Below are 23388 nucleotides of genomic sequence, written 5' to 3'. Positions count from 1 at the left end.
TATTTATACGTGCAAAAATAATTAAGTTGCACCTTAAAGTGTGCTCAGCATAGATTCATACATTAAAAAGTGAGAAGCAAAGGTAGGCTCAGTAATTATTATTTTAAACAATTTTTTATTGAAATATTTTTAAACATAAATATAATTTATCTTAAAATTTATAGAAAAATATATTTTTTGGCAGGAATATGGCTTTAAGATTGGTATACTAAATAAAAATGTATTATTTAAAAAGGAAATATATGCTTAGGTGCATAACAACCATATACAGATTGATATAGACTTTGTTCAATATCCCCTAACAAACTACTGGCACCAATACGAAATAAATCTGGAAAAAGCCATTTTCTTCCTAATTCCATCTTCATCAATGATTGCCACATAAGTACATCTTTGGAAGTACGGATTCCTCCAGCTGGCTTGAAGCCAACCTGAAATATAATTAGTTTTATGTTAAAATATAAACATAGATTAATGTAATTATATAATTTTTTTTTTAAACAGCACCTACCTCATATCCAGTTTCAAATAGATAATCTCTTATGGCTCTGGTCATAACAAAACCAATAGGTAAAGTGGCATTCACCGATTCTTTACCAGTAGAAGTTTTTATAAAATCAGCTCCTAATAAATTAGATGATTAAAACATGGTTAAAACATTAATCAAGTGCTTTAAAAAGTCAAAACTAAAAAGGTTTTATTTATAACAGATTAATTCTTAATGCTTATAGCCATTAGGAATCGCTAGTCTTTTGAGAACAATGAACAAGAAATGACAATTTTATTTGATGAACTACAAATTACAGCACAAATTCATTACTTTTTTTAAAAAACTTTTTTATTCAAACCTAGATCATAATTGACAGATAAATTATATAAAGTAGACACACTAGAATTAGTGCTAGAATATTTAACCAAAAAAATTATACCACATTTTTTTCAATTTTTTCACCTTTTACTAGTTAATTAGACTAAGGTTTAAAAAAAAAAGAATTTTTTTTTCTAAATAAAATACATGAAATGTAAATTTTTTTTTCCGTACTTTTTTTCGTTTTCACCATTTATCAGAATGTTCGAAACTTGTGCAACAGGTGACACTTTCATTGGTAACTTGAAAAAGGTATCCTTCGCAAAACAATTAAAGGAGTTCATCTGATCGCTTCAAAGCTAGATTTTAGTTTTGAGTAGTAAAAACTAAGGATAATTATTTATTTTAAAAATATATAATCAATTAAAATTATATTAATTATTTTGAAATATTTTAATATTATTTAATGAATGAATTAAGAATGTGTATTTAATGAATGAATTAAGACCTTTAAGCAGAACCCCGAGACTTAAAAGAAATTTACTAAGGATAATTATTTATTTTAAAAATATATAATCAATTAAAATTATATTAATTATTTTGAAAATATTTTAATATTATTTAATGAATGAATTAAGAATGTGTAATTGAATGAATTAAGATTGTGTATTTAATAAGTGAATTAAGAATCTTTTTCATCGTGCAGTTTTAACAATACTAGTCTTAAAATTGGGTTTTATGTCAGACAGTTGAATTTACAGGGCTTAAGTGGCGTCAAGTCTAGTTCATAATTTGATTTCATTGTATGCATAAACTGAAAACGAATGAACTGAAAACCTGTTCTCATTTAAATAAAAATTAAAAAAGGAAAATGAACATTGAGAATAGTTATGAGATCAATATTGAATTACTAATGAAAAATAAATTGGACATTTATGAATAGCTTTATGCCAGAGAAACATATGAATCAAAACTAGCACATTTTAACTCTAGTTCTCCCAGCATTAAATGTGTGCATATAAGTGTTATAAAATGTCATTACCAGCTGCCATACAAGCTACACTTGCTTTATAAATGTTTGAATAGGAACCCAATTCTCCTGCAGCAATAATTGTTTTGAGGGATGCCTCTGGACCACAAGCTTCTTTCATTTGTTTCACCTGTTCATACAATTCTGAAACAAAAGGTGGAAAGATTAATTTTTGTTTAATAACAATAAAATGTCACATTCTACTTATAATAATTAGACTTAAATTATATTTTATAGTATTTGATTTTTTACACCATATTGATACTTGGGGTTTTTAAACATGGTGCATATCATTTTTAAAAAGTGCTTAAAGGTGCTCATTTTCGATTTTCCTTATTTAAAAGCTCTTACAGGTGCTTTTTTCATTCGGTGTTTTTAAAAAGTGCATAATTTTCTCTTTTCAAAAATGTGTTTTTTTCCCGTTACCATGTCCATTTTTGCCATGTATTATGCAAAAGCGTGCTTTTCACATTGTTTTATTCAACGTTTTCACAATTCATTTCAGTGTACCGTCAGTCCATAGCGTATGAAAGCGCCAGTCATTTTACATGTCTGATGAAATACTTGCGAGTCTGTATGTGCATTTACTGAGCTGGGTTCGATGAGATTATTGCCTTCTCATGTGACACTGCTGCATTTTGCAAGATATTCCCAATTTCTGACTTTTCCTCCCTCTGATATCGAACCGAAAAATCTCTCGATCATTTTATAATGGCTAATACAATCAAGAAAAGAGTTCTTTGTCAGAAACTAGTTATTTTCTCATGATCATATGAAGTCTTTGAAAATTATTTTGCATTTTGTCAATGTATATAGTGCTTAAAAATATTTTTTGAGTGCTTAAACAGGGTTCCCACTCTATGATGAGATTGAAATTCAAGGACTTTCCAGGACTTTTCAAGGACCTCAACAAAATTTTCAAGGACCTTAATCTAAGACCAATTTTAAAAATTATTCTCTTCTATTTTACTAGAAGCAACAATGCTTGTTGTGGCAATAATTAATTTCAAATATAATACCTAAATGCTTTGTCTATATAGAGAGAAGAGAGTATATGTTTTATGGACTAAAATTTATATTTTTTTAAAAACAACCCTACTGGTTTTACATATTAATTCACAAAATCATTTTCAGCACAATCTATAACTATAATGGTAATGAGGTGTTAATGGTGAAATCCTTTAATCCTGTGTATTTCCATGTGAAGGCTGCATGAAAGACAGAGCTAAATCTTAGGTATTCCATATTCCATGACTATTCCATAACCCCCTCCTCTCCTCTATTAAACATCGTTTCTGAAATTATACATCCATAATTTACACAACCTTCTCTAAATGTTATGCAGCAACAATTCTTTCTGAAAATAAAAATTAGAAGGAACATATCCCATTTTCACCATGTGTAATCCACAACTGCCAATGAATATGACCTGGTGGGAATATTTCTCTTTTAATTCACACTGAAGCTTCTAATAGAATTTCCAATTGACGTAGGGTCCATCCATGGATAATTGAAGTATTTTAGAGAGCTATTAACCATAATCCATGCATTTGTAAAAAGAGGACAAAATATTTTCTGCAGTTCCATGACCCATAAATTGGGAGGTAAGATACTTAGTGCAAACTTTATTATCAATTCCTTACCATAATGTCCATCTGCTTAGATTGTAGAGACTGATTTAACGTCTCATCAAAGAGTACAGTGTAGCAATCAACATTCTTCAGCTCATTTATAAGAATCCCTTTGAAGTATAGTGCCAATCCAAAGGAGCCCAAATAGGCTCACTTTGTGGCACTACAAAAAAATTGTCTCGCTATACAGCTATCAGCAAACATTTTGGAGAACAATTTACTAATCCCTTCACAGGAGTTACATGAATAATTACTAGTGGTGCACATCAGACTCCAGAGAATTTCAGCATCAAGCACATTCCTTTTGACCAGATAAGAAGACAATGTTACCTCGGCCACTAAAGTTTCTGTTTCACATGGGGCACACGATGTTGAAGGAGTATTTACACCAGATGAATTAGATGTTGATGTCTCTGGAAAAAGAGAACTCAGGGCATGAGACTGCTTTTTTGTTTTACCTTTCTTTCATGTGTGATTTCAGAGCAGATTCTTCCATTTTCGCGATATCGATCTCCTTCATGCATAATCGGCACTTAGCTCTGAACTTCTTTTCGGGCATCGATAAAATCCATTCTTTATAAGCTTGATTATCCATCCATTGGGGATTAAAATAGCACTTCCCAGGCATAACTAGTCTAAACTACATAACACAAATACGAAGCCGTGCCTTTGCGAATACGCTTTACAATAAAGTTTTGAAATGACGCAAACGTATAAGGACAAGTGCGGATGGTAAAACGGCAAATTTATTGAAAACTACAAGGTACATATTGTTACGAAATTTGAGAGTATTCCAGTTTCGATAAGAAAAAAGAAGATCTAAGCATATGCGACAGAAGATGAAGTGGGGTCTCGCCCCGAACGCATTGATTGTCTGCTGTGCTCCGTGCGCTTGGCAGACACCAAGACGCTAAGCCCGGTTAGAAACGGTGGCGTTAAAAACCACGTGAGAGAGCTCGGTAACAAAACAGAAAAAATGAGAAAGATCCGCGGGTGTTTTATAAAAAGGGCCGTCGGCAGTATTGGACAAATTCAAGGACCTAAGATGTTTTTCAAGCACTTTCAAGGACCTAAATTTAGCAAAAAAAAATGCAAGGACTTTCAAGGACCGTGGGAACCCTGTTAAAAAGTACTTAAAAGGTGCTTTTTTTGTTGAAAGATTTGGCTACGCACCGTGTTTAAGCATATAGAAAATTAGGGTTTCTTAATTATAAAGATTTTCTTCAATGTTTTCACAGTCTTCAAAAGTTCCTAGAATATTGCAGAATTATCAAGTATCTTATTTACAAAAAAATCATGTAATTGAAAAAGCATCAAATAACTTTTCATGTTTTCAAATATTAAAAAAAATAGTCACTGTTCTTTGCATCTGTGCTATTATTAAATAACTTTAAAAAAATCTCATCAGAACTGCTAAAGAGTTAATTATAACTTTGTTTTAATTAATACAAGGTGTGTAGCGTTTTTAAAAGGTGCTTATTTTCGATTTTTGTTCTTTAAAAGCACTTAAAGGTGCTTTTTTTCATTGGGTGTTTTTAAAAAGTGCTTAATTTCCCATATTCAAAATGAGATTTTTCCTTTTCCACGTTGGATTTTCCCTTCGAATTATATAAAAAGACACAGTTCACATTGTTCTATTCAACGTTTTCACAATTAATTCAACCCAAATCTATTTCGGCGTATTGTTAGTCCGTAGTGTATGAAAACGCCTTTCATTTTACATGATTCAAAATTTCATGATTTCTGACAATTGTCGAAAACAATGCCAATTTTTTTTTTTGACATGACGGTTAAAACAAGATAAAACCGTCAATTGTCAAAAACTTTCCAACACTGCCTAATTATGATTTTTTTTAAAGTGCTTAAAAATATTTTTTGAGTGCTTGAAAAGTTCTTATTTTTTGTTGAATAATTTGGTTACGCACCCTGTAATAATTTTCTTTTAAAAAATAACTCGAAAATATGAATTGATCAGATAAGTCACAAATACAAATCTTAAGAAGAGGTAGAAGCTTAGAGAACGAAAAAAAGATTAATGTAAAAATTCCAGATACCTTCCCAATCTCCTTGTAACACCAAGTCTCGACTAATAACAATATCTATTTCTCGAGCTCCATCTCTAACACAACATTCGATTTCGGAAAGTCTAGTTTCCATGTGATATTGCCCACTTGGAAATCCAGCAGCAACCGATGCAATTGGAATGTCTGCATTCATGCACTTAAAGGTTTTTGCACAATCTTTTATTCTTGCAGGGTAAACACATACTGCCCCAGTATGAAATTCTAAAATATATAAATAAAAAAGACGGAAAAATTATTGATTTACATTGATATTTTAATTTTAAAAAATTAGTCTGAGTGTTAAATAAAAAACCAACTATTCAGACAGCATTCTTAGTAACATTTAAAAAATTTACAAATAAATAGTTTGACATAAAATATTTGAGATATGGAAATTCATACTAAACATAATAAAATATTTTATAAATACATGTAAAAAGCTTGGGCAAGAAAAAGATGAGCCACACAGTTTCCATAGGTGACATTTTTGTATCAAACTTTTCCTTAGTATTATTTTCAGATAAGTACTTAACAAGTTTCTGGTATTTCCACCCGATACCAGATCAATATACAGAAATACTTTATTATCTAAATAGAGATAGTGGTGCTTTCAACAAAAAAAAAAAAAAACTCCATATTGAACAGTTTAATTCATGCGGGATATCATTACATTATATATATATTTACATACATAAGTATTACTTGTTTAAAACCTATTATCATTTTGAGCTTTTTTTAAAAAAAGTACAAAGACTACTTAGAAAATTGCTGGAAACTTTTTAAATATTTAAGATATTTTAATCAAACTTTTTTCATTAGTTACCAAATATGATTAACTACAAAAGTATGAAGAAAAAAAAAAGTGAAAATTTTCCAAGCATGCGCAGTATAAAAAAAACACACTTTAAATACTCATATCTTAGACAGTTTTTAATGACTTTTTTTAAAGTTCAAATCAAAGTTCAAGTTTTTTTTTCAGAAAAAAATTTACTTTCCATAATAATCTCTATAAATATTTAAGTATAATAATCTCCATAAATATTTAAGGTACGTTTACGAAATTTTTGTGTGCTTTTATTGCAAATAACAACCATATCAATATAAGTTATTACAAACTTATTGAGGCATATGGTGTTCAAAATACTTGTTTTCTTTTGTAATTTATTATCGGTCTCTAAAGCCTCTGAAAGCTTTAATCTTTATTGTTAAGTATGAAAAATCGCATGAAGTAAATACCTCTTAAGTTACAAAATAATCCTCTATGTATTTGAGAAATCTATAAAAATGTTTAAAACTAAAACTTCCATTATTGTAGGGTAGTGTAAAATTTTCTTTTTATTGCAGAAGTTTCTTTTTATTTTATTATAACTTTAATGAAAAATGCCTTAAGATAAAAGAAAATGTGTAAAAATAATACATGCATATTAAGTGCATTGAAGTTAAATAGTAGGTTATGTTGAAGAATAAGTATTCAGATTGAAAACTTAAGAATGTTACCAGCATATCATATGTTGTCATTAAGATAAAATCAATAATTGAATTATACTCTGTTGCTAGTAAGGAAAAACTGTGTGCATCTAACTGTACACCAAATGGACACTAAGCTCACTCAGCAAGCATATACTAGGCATATACTAGGCAAGCATATACAGCAAGCATCACCAATTCTTGAAATAACGTTGTACAGCCTTCTTTTAGCTTTCTTTCTTAAATCGTTTGAAATGAGGAAAACAAAATTTATTGAATAATCAATTAATTAATAGTAAGAATTAATAAAAATTTCATCTAAAAACCATAACAAATGTACATCTTTCTATTCACATTTAAAGAAACTGATAAAAAAACAATAAATATTGCTTTTTTTTTTTTTTTGCAGACTAGTTTATTCTACAGCGAAATAAAAGTAAAAATTTTAATCCAATTCAAGCATTCTCTTGCAGCATCATATAGTTGTTTCTCTTTCAAGAATGACTGTTCTTTTTATTTATTGAAATATTTTGCATAGACTAGGATTCTAGTTAAACTTTGAAACTATAAGCTGTTTTTAATAATTCTGCCATATATATATCGTAAAAGATAGCACAAATTAAACTTCTATTTGACGTGTTTAACTTTTAAACTGTTCTGAAAGCATATTTGTAGAATCTGATAATGAAATAAAATAGAACTACTTGCACTCGCGGATGATTACTTAAATCTTATACTACAATGATCTTTTCTTAACTTGCAACGGAGTTTAACAATGTTAGTATTACCTTTTGCCTCTATTCCTAAGTTCAATAGCAAATCAGGCTTTATTGGATGTAATGCTTTGTAACAAAGTCGTTCAACATTGCTAGGTGTGTCATCAGCATTGAGTGTTGTTAAATCGAGGCATGTGACAGCCCTCAACAAATGAGCTAACTAGAACAAACATATATAAAATAATATTAAATTTATGTTCATAAACAATATTTTAAAAATAAAAACAGAGGGTTAAAAATGCATTTGAATATATGAGATTATCAGCTAGAAATAAAACAGTTATAAATATCTAGAAATCAAATAGTTCATAGATAATATATAATAAAAGATTATAAAAATCAAAATTATAACTATCTGTTGGAATATAAATATGTAACATTACACTTCTGAATAAATTAAAATTTCCAATTTGATTTTTCTGACAAACTTTCTCCCAATACTTGATCCAGGAATTCTCTTGTTTTCTGGATTGGGATCAAAATTATATGGCTACTAAGTTGAACATTTAATAGTCGCAAACTCTAAATTGGAAGTCAGCATTAGCATTAATGTAACTGAAGCTACCAATCAGTTACACTACAAATAAGGAGATTTTCAAAAGGGGAAAAAAGTGAAACAGCAAACCTGTGCAGCATAAGGTGTAAAATAAATAATATTTATCATTACACCATAATAGAGATTAAAAGAGAATTATGTGTTCATTTACTTCTCACACATTACACATCAAGCACAACATTTATATAGCTCAGCTGATCAGTCAAAATATTATTTTTTCCCCTCAATAAAATATCAATGAATCTGTTACAAGTACTAGAATAAACCAGCATTAAAATTTTATCACAAAAATTTACTTCTAGAAAAATATAATTTTAAACACTAGTACACATTATTGAAAATGAGTTAAAACGTGAAAGCTTTGGCTGTTTAAAAAAAATTACTTTTGATACACTTTCTTTAAGTGTAAATTTTATAATTATGTATAGTTGATGTTTACGATAGACAAGTAAAATTAAAGTAAATAATTTACAATACTACATAAAACCTGCAAATAAGGCATCTTAATAATTAAATGGTTAAATAAGATATTTGAATATAGGAAAACTTAAAAGAAAAAAAAAATACATAAATATTTTTCTTACAAAAAAATACATAAATATTTTTCTTACAAAAAAATACATAAATATTTTTCTTACAAAAAAATACATAAATATTTTTCTTACAAAAAATTTAATTATGTGTAGATGAATGGTCAATAAATGCATATGTCATAGGTAGGCTAATTAAAAATATGCTTCCCTGCAAACTGCCGATGTTACTTTACAGTGCACTTAACAAATGCTGTCCTTAATTTGCAAAATAGGAGTTTTTCCAATTAGTCTACAACATATATAACTATCCGTAATTACTACATGACATGACACCTGAAGTTTTAATATAATTATTTTATATCAAACAAATTAAGGGATAATCCTTGTTGTTCATTGACTTATAATTGATTTCAAACAATTTACTAATTTAAAACTTAGAACATACACCTTGTAACATTTTGGTGTTTCATAGTATTTATTAATCCCTCTCTATTACTGCGTGAACACGGGCTGGCTCAAGTGGGATTTTCTAGAACCCTGAACCAGCTTTGAGAATTTCTCCCACATCATTCAGGGTATCTATATTCAAGCTCTATGGCAAAATTGCCCATGAGCTCAACTCGGTTCAAATAATAATAAAAAAATTAGGTGAATTTATCTGAAGCCGGTTAATAGAGAAGCACTTTTTCTTTCAATAATCAGCTATCTTAGTTATATATATACTATTTACATACAAAAGAAAACATGACAACAAACATAAAAAAAATTTAAAAAAAAAAAGCAAAAAAATTACTAGTAATGCTTTTACAGGGTGCGTAGCCAAATTATTCAACAAAAAATAAGCACCTCTTAAGCACTTTTCAAGCACTCAAAAAATACTTGTAAGCACTTTAAAAAAATCTAATAACTAGGCAGGGTTGGAAAGTTTTCGATAATTGTCGGTTTTATCTTGTTTTAACCGTCATGGAAAAAAAAAAAAGAAAAAAAAAAAAAACCTTTTGGCATTGTTTTTGACAATTGTTTGTTAAAAAGCATGAAATTTTGAATCACCTAAAACGAAAGGCGTTTTCATACGCTGTGGACTGACAATACGCTGGAATAGATTGGGGTTTAATTAATTGTGAAAATTTTGAATAGAACAATGTGAACTTCGTCCTTTTGCATAATTCATAGCGAAAATCATCGTAAAGGAAAAATCTCATTCTGAAAAAGGGAAAATTGAGCACTTTTTAAAAACACCCAGGGGTAGAAATTTTTTAAAAAAATTACTGGTCCATAGGACCAGTAACTAAAACATTTTACTAGTCCGCACAAAACTTTACTGGTCTGTCTACGCGTTCCTATTAGCTGCAAATAAATAAAAAAAAATTTAAATTTTTGATTGAAAAAATCATGATTTTTTTTTAAAAATCATAAATTTTTGATTTAAATCGCATTTTTTTGATTAATATTAATTTTGTATAAAAAATTTAAAAAAAAAATGTGAATAAGCTCTAAAATAGTTTTAAGTAAGATCGTTTAAGTTTCATAAGATCGAGAATATATCGGCTGCAAGAATAGATTAACGGAGATCGGCTGCAGCGGATGGTGGTCCGGCGGACCACTGTTTATCATTTTATGCTGGTCCGACTCCGATTTTAGTGGTCACGGACCAACGGACCACCGTTAATTTCGAGCCCTGACACCCAATGTAAAAAAGCACATTTAAGGGCTTTAAAAAACGAAAATCAAAAATAAGCACCTTTAAGCACTTTTTAAAAACGCTACGCACCTTGTTTTAGTAGAATAGTTCTTTTATAGCTCAATGAGCACAAGAATAATTTCAATTGATACAAATGCAAATATGAAACTGCTCACCTCTCCATTTTTATCCAGTTTTCTTTTACCTAAAATTGAGATACCACTTTCCAGTGCTGGTACGTTAATAGACACATAATTTTTAGATCCCCAGAGTTTTCTACAAACATCTAACAAATGGAAGAAAAGAATCAAGTAAAAACAAAAAAGTACACTTAAAAAATTAAAGTTGGAATTAAATTATCTTAAGAGAATGTGAGAAAGTCACTAAAATAAAATTTTAAAAAAGAAAAGACAAAAAAGCCAAAAAAGTTAGGAAAATATTTTTAGTCCTGTTGCAAAATTTTTTCGAGCTTTCTGCGACAAAACTCTCCAGCACTAATATTTTTCTAATTTAAGATAACAAAAGCGCTATGTTTACGAAAAAAAACTACAATATTTTTTTAAAATATAATATATATGTATCTGTACATAATTTTTTAAAATTAAACATGTAATAGTTTTTTATTGCAATATTAAGGGTGATATTCTCGCATTGTGTTGGTGGGGGAATCGCACAAATTATTTTGTTTTTATAAATAATCAACACAATAAAATTTTTTTTCAAAATAATGAAATCGTTAGTAGTAGCGAGAAACACACACATACAAAAAACAATCCACAAAATTTATCTAATCTGTAGCCACTTCCAAGCAAATATCTTCTCGTTAATTTTTTTTCTTCTTAAATTTGCTAGTTTAAAATCCATTAGGCACCTTGGAGATTGTAGTTGGAGCGAAAAATCACTTCATTATTGAAAATATGTGTTTTCAATAATGAAGTCATTTAAATAACATATACCTGATCTACGTTCCGCCTCAATAAAAAGTATCGGAATGTCGTGCTCGTCTCATTACACTTCTGAACCTAATAATGATAAGGCGAAGTAAGTCGCACGTCAAAAAAATTATAAGATGAAAAATAATTATAGCTCTTTGTAGTGATTTTAATTTTTTCAAACAATTGTCGATTCAAAAATCAATTCAAAAGATTGTCGTGAGAGTTCACGGTCTAATTTAATATTATTTATAAATTGGGGAATTTTTATATTTTATTTTCATAAAATTCGTTTTAATTATATCATTAACAGTAGGAATAGAATTATATAAAAATTACCAAAATCAGTCCCTAAATTTGGATGTTCAATCGATTTCCCCATCTTTTCATTGAGTATTGAGTATAGTTAAGTGCTGCGAGCTCTCTGCTTATCGCTTATAGCTCTGCGTTTTTCATTATCTTTCGCTTTGTTGACAAACAACAAGCTGTTCTCTTCTCTTCATCTTCAGATTAGGATACCCGAAAATAAGTGCTTAAAATCACCAATGCATTAAAATCGTTGCCAAGAAACTTGTTTTATATACTTCTGCTCTTTTCCGGAAATGCGAATAAAGCTAATGCGGCAAAAATTTTGTACATGCGTGCCACATTCGCTGCATCCGGATCACCGCATCGGACCGGTTTTTCCGGAAGTACGATAATTTTTGATAGAACGGAGTCGAGGAAATTCGAATAATTCAGTTGTTTGTCAACAGAGAGCAAAATATTTTCTCTTGCAAAGTTTGTGTTTTCAGTAATGAAGTCATTTAAAGATCGACTAGACAATGAAAACTTAATTACACTTGTGGAGGAACATCCCTGCCTCTATAATCCATTTTTAAAAAATTATAGAAATAAAAAAGTTAGATATCTTACATGGCAGAAAATAGCTGGTATTCTGGGAGTTGATTGTGAGAAAAATTTGTTTATTGTGATTAAAATGTTGTTTTAACTATTATTTTATTGTGTATTTATTATAGGTTGATAATATATGTGTATTTTTGCTCTTGAATTTGAAGCTGTTATTTGTTTCTTATAGAAAGAAATTCAAATAATAAGATAAAAATAGTAAATTCAGGAGTGTCAGAACCTGTGGCTAAATAATCACTAAGTTTTGACCATTTTTTGGCAGTGGCTCATCAGAAACTTGCATGTTTAAAAAAAGGGGTGAATACGAATTATACCTTGCGAGTTAGTCCCTTTCTGAGAAATTTTTTTTTAGTTTCTCTTGGATCGCTGCCCGGAATTTGCCAAGATTTGGTGGTTATTCTTCCACAGATCATGATATGAATATCTCCCCTAAAACACCACAGAAAGGGACTAACTAGTTGGTGGCTGTATCTTTTATCGACCACGGAACATGCCTCCATATTAAATTTTTGAATATTAAAAATATCTTTGGTGATTGCAGTTTTTGCAAAAGGGTACAGATAGGAAAATTTCCCCGCCAGTTACAATCCTCAAAAGGTTTTTGAACAAATTAATAATAACAAAAAAAATGAGGGATTTGACCTTCAAGTTGGTCCCCTATGTGATTTTTTGTGTGTGTTTGTTTTCCCATATGCCACTGCTCAGAAGTTGTTAAAACTTGATTATTGTTTTGGTGCAGGTACTAATGCAGAAATCTTTTGGCCAAATTTCAGTCTATTTCAATCTTGTGAAAGGAAAAGATGTTTATTATGATATTATATTTATTTTGCATTTGCAAACATATTGCATTTGGACTTAGTTTCATTAAAACCTTACCAATAATTTAATTTCTCTATTTTGTTTTGGAAGCAATGGGAGTATTTCTATATTGTGATCTGTAAGGTCTGTACAATTACCAATGCGCCAAATAGAATTTGCAAATTTAAGAAAAAAAATTTTGTTTGGGGAGTTGCTTAAATTAATACTCTTTAAGCAGTTCTTTTCTGTTTTTTTTTTTTTTTTTTTTTTTTTTTTTTTTTAAATTTAAGTTTCTCTATGAGACCATTACCCTGAAGTTGCCAAGACTTGATGATTATTTTGGCGTAGATCTTGACATGAAAATCTTCCCCAAACAATTATCAGGCTTTTCAGTTAGACTTTCATTGGTAAAACATGCATGCAAGCAATTATTTTGAGAGGAAATTTAAGAATTTTTTTGAAACTTTATCTTTTAGAGTAAGAATTTAAAAAATTTAATTCATACATTTATAAAGTTTCTCCAATGAACTCTATGGTAAGTTTTCTGAGTTAAATTAAGTTAAATATCATGGTAAGATTAAATATTGGGCACATTCTTAAAAAAGAAACTCTTGAATGCCCTATGTAGTCAATTGCTTCCAACTTTTGGGTTTACTAGCATTATTATTTGTAGATTTTATAAATGCTTAACTGACACTTAGATTAAAATTATTAGTGTTACTTATAACAGTGTTGTATAGCAATGTCACCCTTTAAATTAGAAATGCAGATTCTTTAAATGCAAAATGTTTCTTTTAACTGTGACAGTTCAAAAATATGGATTTGTTTTTTTTCCCAATGTAATGGAATAATTTTATATGTAATGTTAAATGTAATTGAATAATTTTATAATTTAAGCCACAGCTAGCTTCATTATATAATTGGAAGTTTGTAAGCAAGAGCTATTTTTTTCGCATGAATATGTAATTTTTTTTATTATTTAAAATAATGTTTTGGTATGTATATTTCTTTCTTCTTATTTTTATTATATTTTATAGAATTAAAGCTTCGTATTAGCGTATCGTGAGAAATTTGTTGTAATGACAATTTATGTTCTGTTTGTGTACATTTATACTAAGTTTGAGATAAAAAACAATTTTTTTTTAGAAAAAAGATATGTTTCATATTGTTATTATCTTTAAAAGTGTAGAAATAATTAAATTTTTCACTTTGTATGCTTGGACAAGGTGGAAAAAAATTTCCTTTTAAACTAAAAAGGTTATTTTATTCTTATTTCAGTGCATTTTCCTTATGATTCCTTTTTATTTCATAAACAAATTAAAAAATAAGGGCTTAACTATATTATGAGTTATAAGAGGCACAGTTTGAATTTTTGTTATTTTAAAAAACCTTATTTTAGTCTTGTGGTGCCATATTGATATTAGTAATACTTATTTTTTATTTTTTCAGCTGAATCCTGCCAAAAACGATGGAGGACTTTACGTGACAGATATAAGAAAGAAAAATCTGGGACTGTTCTAAACAAAAATAACAAATCATGGGAATATGCATCTATGATGTCTTTTCTGGACAAAATGTATCAAGAACACTCTGATAATCTGTATGTTTCAGTTGGTTTAGTAATTTAATTTTACTTTAAGAGCAAGTGTTTAAGTTATTAACTCGTCTCCGAAAATAATACTTAACCACAAAACTTATCTGTATTTTTATTAGCCTGTTAAAAATGTCTTACATTTGATTAATTTTTAGTAGATATAATTGGAGTTCTTAGATTCACACATTTTCAAGGGAATAACTTCCCTTCAGCCAGATTTTAGAAATGGAAAGTTGAATATTAATAATAGAAGCAAACTCTATGCAGTATAACTTCTAAAATTTGCAAACCTCCGAAAATAAGATAATTTGTGTCAACTCTTGACTAAAAAAAAATTAGCTAAATCAATTTTAAATTATAGGTAAGATGCATAAAAGCACATGTCTTTTTGGACCCTCTCAACTCTCTAGTAGTCTGTATTTTTGATGTTATACAATATTTAGACTTCATGCAGTTTATACAAGAGTCATGTCTATTTGTTTGACGAATTTTAGTGTTATTTGACTAAACAGTAGAAATGGTTGCTTTGTTAGATCTACTCAAAATATTTAAATCTAGTCATTCAATACTTTCAATTAACATACTTTAAAAAAATTAATGTAAATAATTTTGTTCATGAAGAAGTATTTCCTATGAGTAATTGTAGTAAAACTTGTGGTGAATCTAGAATTTTGAGTGAAAATGCTTCATTTTATTCACACATAACCTTGTACATGTTTAACATAGAACTAAAAGCAAGTGTCTTTATTCATATATTAGTTTATGCTTATTTCCATGACTTAAGTTCATTTTTTAAATGTAAGAAAAAAAAAGTTATACTAATAAAATTTTAATTTCTTTTTGCAGTTCATTTAATTTATTTATTTACTTATTTTTATTTTAGCCCTAGGAAAAAAAACTTGCCTGTTATTCAGCCTTTTACAAGTCAGCCTGTTATTATAACCGTACCAAAAAACAGGGGCCTAAGACCAATTGCTCCAAGTATGAAATATTGATTTTGTCAATCAAATATTTTATTTATTTTTAAGAAACTAAATCATTTAAAAATGTTTTAATGAAAATAAACATTACATAAGAAGTGTGACGATCATCAATAAATATTTCTAATTTCTTTTTTAATTTGTCAAAAGCTTTTTAATGTTAGTTTTTTTTAAATAAGGTTTTGAATTTTTAGGACATTAAAAGATTTAGAAATATTTTATTTTATAACTTAAAAGGTTAATGTAAAAAGAGAGAAAAGTAATAGTGATGCTACCGATGTCGATTTGGCACAGATATTATTACTTATTACAGGTTTGTTATGAGTAATGTTTGTAGTATTTAATATTTTTGATCAAAAATGTGTTGTAATTTATAATCAAATTTTGTATAACTGAGAAATTGTTAGTATAACCACATATTTTAAAATTTTGGAATTAACTTCTTGCTAAATATTTTGAATATTTTTTTAATTTACATTTTATTTTAAGTTATATTTTCACTAAAATTTAGATTATGTTATAATTATTTATCCAAGTAAGTACTCACAATAGTAGGCTTCAAAATTAAAATCCTGAATCGGTTCCCAATATTATACTAAATTAAAATGCCTAGGAGAGAGTTTTTTTTGTGTATCCAGTAAAATTTCTGTTAAGTCATTTATTCTGTAGTTGTAAAGTAAAGTATTTCTTTAAAGTATTATTAGTTGGCTATATGCTAATACCTGACTCCTTTGCTACTGTAATTTTAAGTTCTTCAATGTGCTTTGCAGAACTTTCTTTGATAGGTCTAAGTGTTTGCCCTGTCAAATCTTTCTATAAAATTGGAAATCGGTTTGCTTGATGGGGAATAATCCTAAATAAAAGGCATGAAAGAGATTCAGGATTGCTAAGATTTTATCTAATAATTTAAATCTTGTGTATTAAGTATCTTATTTGAATCACAATAAATGTTTTGAATTCTTTTGTTTCTTTTCAGAAATAGAAGAGTGTACTACTTCTAAATCTTCTATGTCTCCAGATGTCTATGATACAAATCAGGATTCGGTTACTGAAAATGAATCTGAAGCAAGTTTTTATTCAGCATTTGTGATTTTGCTTTTAACCACACTTTATTACTTGATTTTATTACCCTAATATCTTATCCAAGCACATAACTATATAATTCTATGTCTATATTTTCCCCATTTAATTTAACATAAAATTAAAAACTATCTAATCACACATAAGTATGTACCTAGTGTCTTAAATATTACAGATTTGAAGAAAATTGAAAAATGTACTGTTAGTTTTATTCTGCTTAGGAAACCAAGTTTGTTCTCACCAAGTGTCAAAATTAGTTATTAATTTTATCAACAGATGGTGACTGGAATTAATTATAGCTACGAGACACTGTTTGCTGCTACATTTCAGATCGTACTAACTGAAATATTTGCAGGAATGTCTGTTAACTTTGTCCTCAGACTGTGATATGTTGTTGCAGCAATTTTTTTTAAAAATGTTCTTTGGATTTTTTTCATCTGCCCCATTTTTTGATGAACTTTGTAACTAATTTTAAACTTTGTGGGAAACAAATTATCTGGTTTTGTAAGGATACTCTTCCGCACTTTCCATTTTCCTTTAATTTATATTTTAAATGTCCACCATTTTTGTGACGTTCATTAAGTAGGGTTTTATAAAATAATGTAAACTAATTAACACTAAGCACCTTCCATGATTCCATGACTTATAATTTTTTTTTTATATATTTCAATGAGAATGCGTAGTTTAGAACAATAATTCGATTAAATATTGATGCTGAAAATTACTTTTGATTCTGAATTCAGTGGAAACAATGGTCTTACTATGTTTTTAGTTAACACGAGTTACATAATTACCTTCCTTCACAATTTGTATACAAAATAGGTAAAAATTGGCAATTACTATAATTTGAAGTCAAAATGGCTATTTACTTTGTTTATAATTATTTCTTAATAGCACTGTTTGCAGCTAGTGAAAAAAACATTTTTCCAGCATATTTTTTATTTGTTTTAATACTTGAGTATCAATGCATGCAAAAATTGATAATTGAAACACAAATTCGGCATTAATTCTGAGTTCGGCCTATTTCATACTTTGATACTGAAGCTTTCATTCTCTCCAATTAAATCTAAAAAGACTTTATATTAACTGTTTATATTACATACAAATTAGTTTTCTTATTTTATCTAATGTAGAAATCGAAGCTAAGAGACCCTTTGGCATATTTATAGTTAATTAAAATATAATTTTCTTTTAAATATTTTAAAATCAATAAATTAAAGCTCGAAATAATACATTATTGGAATTGTTTTTAATTATTATTATAATTTTTTTTTGGATTTCAGATCTTTTTACAGTTAGGGACTCGGTGCTAAATTATTTACAATATATGTCTAAAGTAAATATAAAAGCTGTTTCTGTTTTATTATTTAGGATAAAAAACTTGAATGCATTTGTGTGATATTTTAATTTGAAAGGATTTATGTCAGTTCAAATTGCCACTATCCATTCGTGGTTATGAAATCTTTTAGAATAACAGACGTTTGTATAAAAATGCTTTAAATTATCAAATGAAGTTAGGAAGAGATGATTAGGTACATAATGTTTCATGTTTTAATTTTTTTCAATGGTCTACAGAAGCTTTTCATTTGCTAGTTGACTACTGATGAATGATGATATGTTTATGCCTTCACATTTTCAAAAATGATGTTAAAACTTTTAATACTATTCCTGAAATCAATTCAAGTGAGTTTTTTAAGTTTCTGGGTGTAAACATTCGCAAGGTTTTAATTGGCTTTCAGATATGATGCAGTGATTTATGTACTGAGAAGTACTAATACTTTATCAGGCTCTCTACCCTGCTATTAGGGTTTTTCAGACTTTCTCTTAAGCTGAGAGTTGGTGGTGTCTCTAAAAAGAACCAGATTTTTTCACCCTTTTGCATCCCAGAAAATGAGAATTATATTATTGACCTAAGGAAAAACATTTATAGAAGGGAAGGAATTAATATTGTATATGAACATTCGTTATATACCAACTCAAATTACCAGTAATATACTTCATTTTATTGTCTTGGCATGACTGTTTAGTCTTCCCAAATTTGAGGCTAGAAGCGCTACTAAAAAGTACTAGATTTTATCTTTTTGTATTTAAAAAGGAAAAGAAAATGGGACACTAGCTGACATTAAGTAGAAATGAGTATTATGAAAAAAAAAATCCAGCTTTTGCATGAGTATTGTTTATAAAAGTGTATGTTCCAAGGATTTACATACTAAATATTAAAGTCAGATTTAGGGCAAAATTAACAGGTCATAGGGCAACTAAATATAAAAAATGGTTAGTTAAAAAGTTGTTTGCCAGCTGTAATATCCTAGTCACCAGATCGCAACTTTTTGGTCAAAAATGCACCCCATTATTTTTTGATCAATATGGAATTATATCTGTTTTATATTATTATGAAAATTACCTTATTTTATGCTTGTTTCTTAAAATATTTCTTCGTTTTAGATAGGAACTTCGTAATGTTTAGCTTATGTTGAGAAATGCTTCTGAAGAAATGCCTTACATTATTACACTACTGTAATTACTATATTACAAATAATTTTGGATAGTTCTACTGCTAGTGTTGGTTCATTAATATGAATTAGTTCACATTTTATTCCATCTGGTAAAGCAGATCAGTTGTGATTTAATTATGAATCGTAAATTTAAATGTGATTGTTTAAACTGATTGCTAGTAAATTTAACTGTAATTGTTTAATTGTAAGCTCCACTTCACACAAACTTCAGGGATGAGATTCTTCCGCAGATTCGCGGATTTCCGCTTTTTTTCAGATTTTTCCATTTTTCCCGCTAATTTCCGCTGAAATTTTTTTTTGCCCAAGTTATAATGTTTTATGAGGAATTTAATTTTCCGCGGAGGGAAATTGTTGAAGTCCCTTTTCCTCCCTCTGAAGTTTCTCTAAAAATCATTTCTTTGGGATAAAACTGGTTGACCTTTATACAGGGATGAGATTTTTTTTGTCTCTCGAATTTCAGCCTTTTTATCAAAAACTCCGATTCTCTAAAAGTTTCGTTTTTTTAAATAAATATCCCGTTTTTTTTAAATTCAGTCATTGAAGTAAAATAATTATATTTATTTACGATTTTCAGAGATAAACAGAAAATTCAATCTACGCCCTAGCTGCTAACCCCTCCGCATTTTTACTTATTTTAGCTATTTTCTCCGATTTCATGCACAGAAAATAAGATTTTCCGTATTTTTTATCCGTCGGCTGGATAGCTCGTATTTTCGTAATTCAGATCTCGATTTTTATTCACGCGATTTTAATATCAATAATCGATTTTCGTATTTACCTGATTTAAAAGTTGCACATTGCGATTCTTATTTACGCTATTTAAATATCGTATATTATGATTCTTATTTACGACATTTAAAAATCCAATATCGTGTTTTGTATTTATGCATTTTTAAAATCTCGATTTTATTATCAAATCTCGATTTTCGTATTTACCTGATTTAAAAGTTGAACGTTGCGATTCTTATTCAGGCGATTTAAATACTGTACAGTGCGATTCTTACTTACGAGATTTAAAAAATCAATATCGCGATTTGTATTTTCGAGCTTTTAAAGCCCTATGTAGCAATTCGTATTCACGTGAGCTTAAAATCCAATATCGTGATTCGTTTTTGTGGTTGTAATATCGCGCGATTTAAAAATTATGCATCGTGATCAAAAAATTAAAAAATCATGATTTCTATTTTCGCATTTTTTAAATTCGATGTAGTTTCATATTTACGTGATTTAAAAGTCTCATATCGGGATTTATATTCACATGGCTTACAAGTTTAAAAATCGCACTTTTTTGTCAAATTTTTGTTTATATATATATATATTTTTTTTCCTTTTTTTTTTTTTGTTTGTTTTTTGGATTTCCTCTTTTTTACTTTCTGACTACTCTCATCCCTGAAACTTGGTGGAGTAAATTCTTTAATTTGTCCAGATAAATATTTATATATATGCTATATATTTTAGGAACAGTTACCACAAGAGCCAGAAATATATTTGGTGACACCAACTCTTTTCAATGAGGGAGAAAGGACACTGTTTAAAAATAGTCTTAATACTCCAAAGAGGAAAGCAAGTCATTCGATCCAAGATGAAGAAACGGTAGTAATTAGTTCACAGGCGAAAAGGGCAGCAAGGGAAGAAGATACTTTGCTTCGAAGACAAGAATTTGAATATAGACTGCAGTGGGATGAAAAAGAACACTTTTTAAGAGTGAAATGCCAAGAAGAAGAACATAAAATGAAAATGAAAGTTGAGCAAGCTAAGTTGAGAGTTGAGGAAGAAAACTTAAGAATCAAAGAACAAAAGCTTAAGGTACTCATTGCCAAAGAGGCATATTTCAAATCATTAATAAAAACCTCAAATGCAGAATAAGCGTTTTGCATTTAATACAAAAAATACTGTAAAAAGGAAAATGTTTAGTATAAAAATATTATAAAAATACACAATAACATTAGATATACTTTAAAAATAAATTAATCATTATGCATTATTTTAAATTAAATTCATTAAAAGTATTTTTTATTGGGGAAAAAAAATTATTTCATAATTATTGGTTTTTGACATTAAATGTATAATATATTTCATATATTTAATGTTAAAAATAAAATCACCCTTTTTTAATTGATGAAAAAATTTTTTTATATTGTATTTTAAGACACAGGTTAAAGTTCTCATTTTTTTTAAACCTTTTAAAATGTTATTTTGTATGTGAGGCCTTGTATGTGATTTTCTTAATCCTTCATATTGAAGGTACTAAAAAAAAATCATTGTTTTTAATATTACAATTTCTGTAGAAGAAAGGTAATTTTACTAGAAATCTAGAAAGATTCTAGAAATGTGAAAAAATATAAATTATTACATAGTAAAAACATAAAATAACATATTTGTGATGCATAGAACTGTCATGATGTTCAGAATATGTACTCACATTTGTAATCTTGTACCTTTGTAAAAACTTTAGCAGACATTCTGAAAATTTTGTATATTAAATTTTTCACATTTTACTTTAGCATAAAGCCTGTTTCATCAAATTTTGGCTTTTCATTTTTGCAAAATTATCAACTGCTATTCAACACATTTTATTTATTCATCTCATATATTTTGTTATGTTATTTGTATAATAATATTTTCATACATTTATCAGTTAAATGTTATTTTGCTAGAACTACATTTGATAAGCAATTTTATTTGCTTTTTTTGAAAAAAAAGATTTCAAACTCACCTGAATGATGTGTATATAAGTAATATCTAGATTGAAATTTCATACAGGTTATTATTTCCTTACCTTATTAAATATATTGTATTATATTCTTTTACTTTTCCTTTGCTGTGATTTTATATAAAATTCCATTATTTATGTGGTATATTTTTAAGTTTTATCATATTGTCTTCATTTACACATGCAACATTTTCACTTCAATTAGCACATCTTTGTTACTTTTTCTCCAAATATGCACAAAGTACTATGATAATTTGATTTGTTCATTCAGTTGGATTTAATTTATGCAGTTATTGTTTCATAACTAATTTTAGTGTAGTTATTTCTTTGTTATTTTTAAATAAAGGATTGAATTTATTTTCAAACTTATCAGTTTCCAGTTTTATTTGATTTGTATGGTCATATTATTAATAAGAATTATGGCTCAAGTAGGAAAAAAAAAAGCAAGATCCACTTTTTATTGAGATCTTTCATTATATAAAAATGTTGCTTTAGTTCTTTTTTTTAATGAAATAATTTTTTTTAATTATTGTGTACTATTACTTTAATTTGAGGACTGATTAACCATATTAAAGTTTGGTTAGTTTTACAGTGCTGGTAAATGTAGTTTGACTATGGCAATATTTTTGTGTCCATTTTGTAACATATTGAAATATTAATGTCTTTTTTGAAGAAATACTTCTTTTAATTTTAGCCTGCCAATACTTTAATTTGTACTAATATAACAATACCATGCAAAAATTTACTTTGCTTTTGCAGCAAAAAAGAAGAAAAATCTGCACTTTTCGATGTGTTGACCTTATTGAAACATTTTGTTATATTACAGGAAGTTTTTAAGATTAATCGAATTGTTTTTTTTTTTTTTTTTGCCCGCAATTATTATAAAGTTAGTTTTTCTAACAATAATACCATGTAAACAATAATTTTTAATAATTATTTATTATTTTATTGAATAATTGTCAAAATATTTATCCACTGTGAAGTATACGAATTTTTGGTTTAAATTTAAACTGTGTAATCTGAAATGATAAAAAGTCAAAATTAGTCGAATATTTCTTGAGAAATTAAAGATAAAAAATGGCTGTCTTGAAATTTTATATCTCAGAAACTATTTAATTGATTTCGTTAAAATTTTTGTAATTTAAAATTGTATAGTATAAAATGGTGTAAAAATTTGTATTCCTTATGATTCAATTTTATTTCGATCCTAAAATAATAAAAAAATATAAATTATCATTAAAACACTGAATAATCTTTGAATAAACAAATTTTACAATTGCGTTAAAAAAATTTATCGATTTGCTCAAAAAGTTTCCAAGCT

At 27.9% G+C, this 23388-nt stretch overlaps 2 protein-coding genes across 2 annotated transcripts; one reads left to right on the top strand and one right to left on the bottom strand.

Moving 5' to 3' along the window:
- Positions 1-95: 95 nt before the first annotated feature.
- On the bottom strand, positions 96-12027 carry Dera (deoxyribose-phosphate aldolase). Its single transcript, XM_016054665.5, has 8 exons — positions 11935-12027; positions 11817-11868; positions 10722-10831; positions 7788-7935; positions 5524-5754; positions 1851-1982; positions 512-624; positions 96-431 (listed from the first exon to the last, which is right to left on the bottom strand). The coding sequence occupies exons 2-8, from the start codon at positions 11857-11859 to the stop codon at positions 228-230; spliced, it is 981 nt and encodes a 326-aa protein (XP_015910151.2). The 5' UTR covers positions 11860-11868; positions 11935-12027; the 3' UTR covers positions 96-227.
- A 96-nt stretch (positions 12028-12123) lies between these two features.
- Positions 12124-22432, top strand: LOC107441416 (uncharacterized). Its single transcript, XM_016054666.5, has 5 exons — positions 12124-12427; positions 14634-14784; positions 15662-15759; positions 16735-16823; positions 20813-22432. The coding sequence occupies exons 1-5, from the start codon at positions 12274-12276 to the stop codon at positions 21218-21220; spliced, it is 900 nt and encodes a 299-aa protein (XP_015910152.2). The 5' UTR covers positions 12124-12273; the 3' UTR covers positions 21221-22432.
- Positions 22433-23388: the final 956 nt, after the last annotated feature.

Source organism: Parasteatoda tepidariorum, chromosome 1 (assembly GCF_982258835.1).
Source record: "Parasteatoda tepidariorum strain Cologne lab strain chromosome 1, Ptep-v5.0, whole genome shotgun sequence".
NCBI lineage: Eukaryota > Metazoa > Arthropoda > Arachnida > Araneae > Theridiidae > Parasteatoda > Parasteatoda tepidariorum.
The sequence above is the reverse complement of the archived record's forward strand: the minus strand, read 5'-3'. Positions and strand labels throughout refer to the sequence as shown.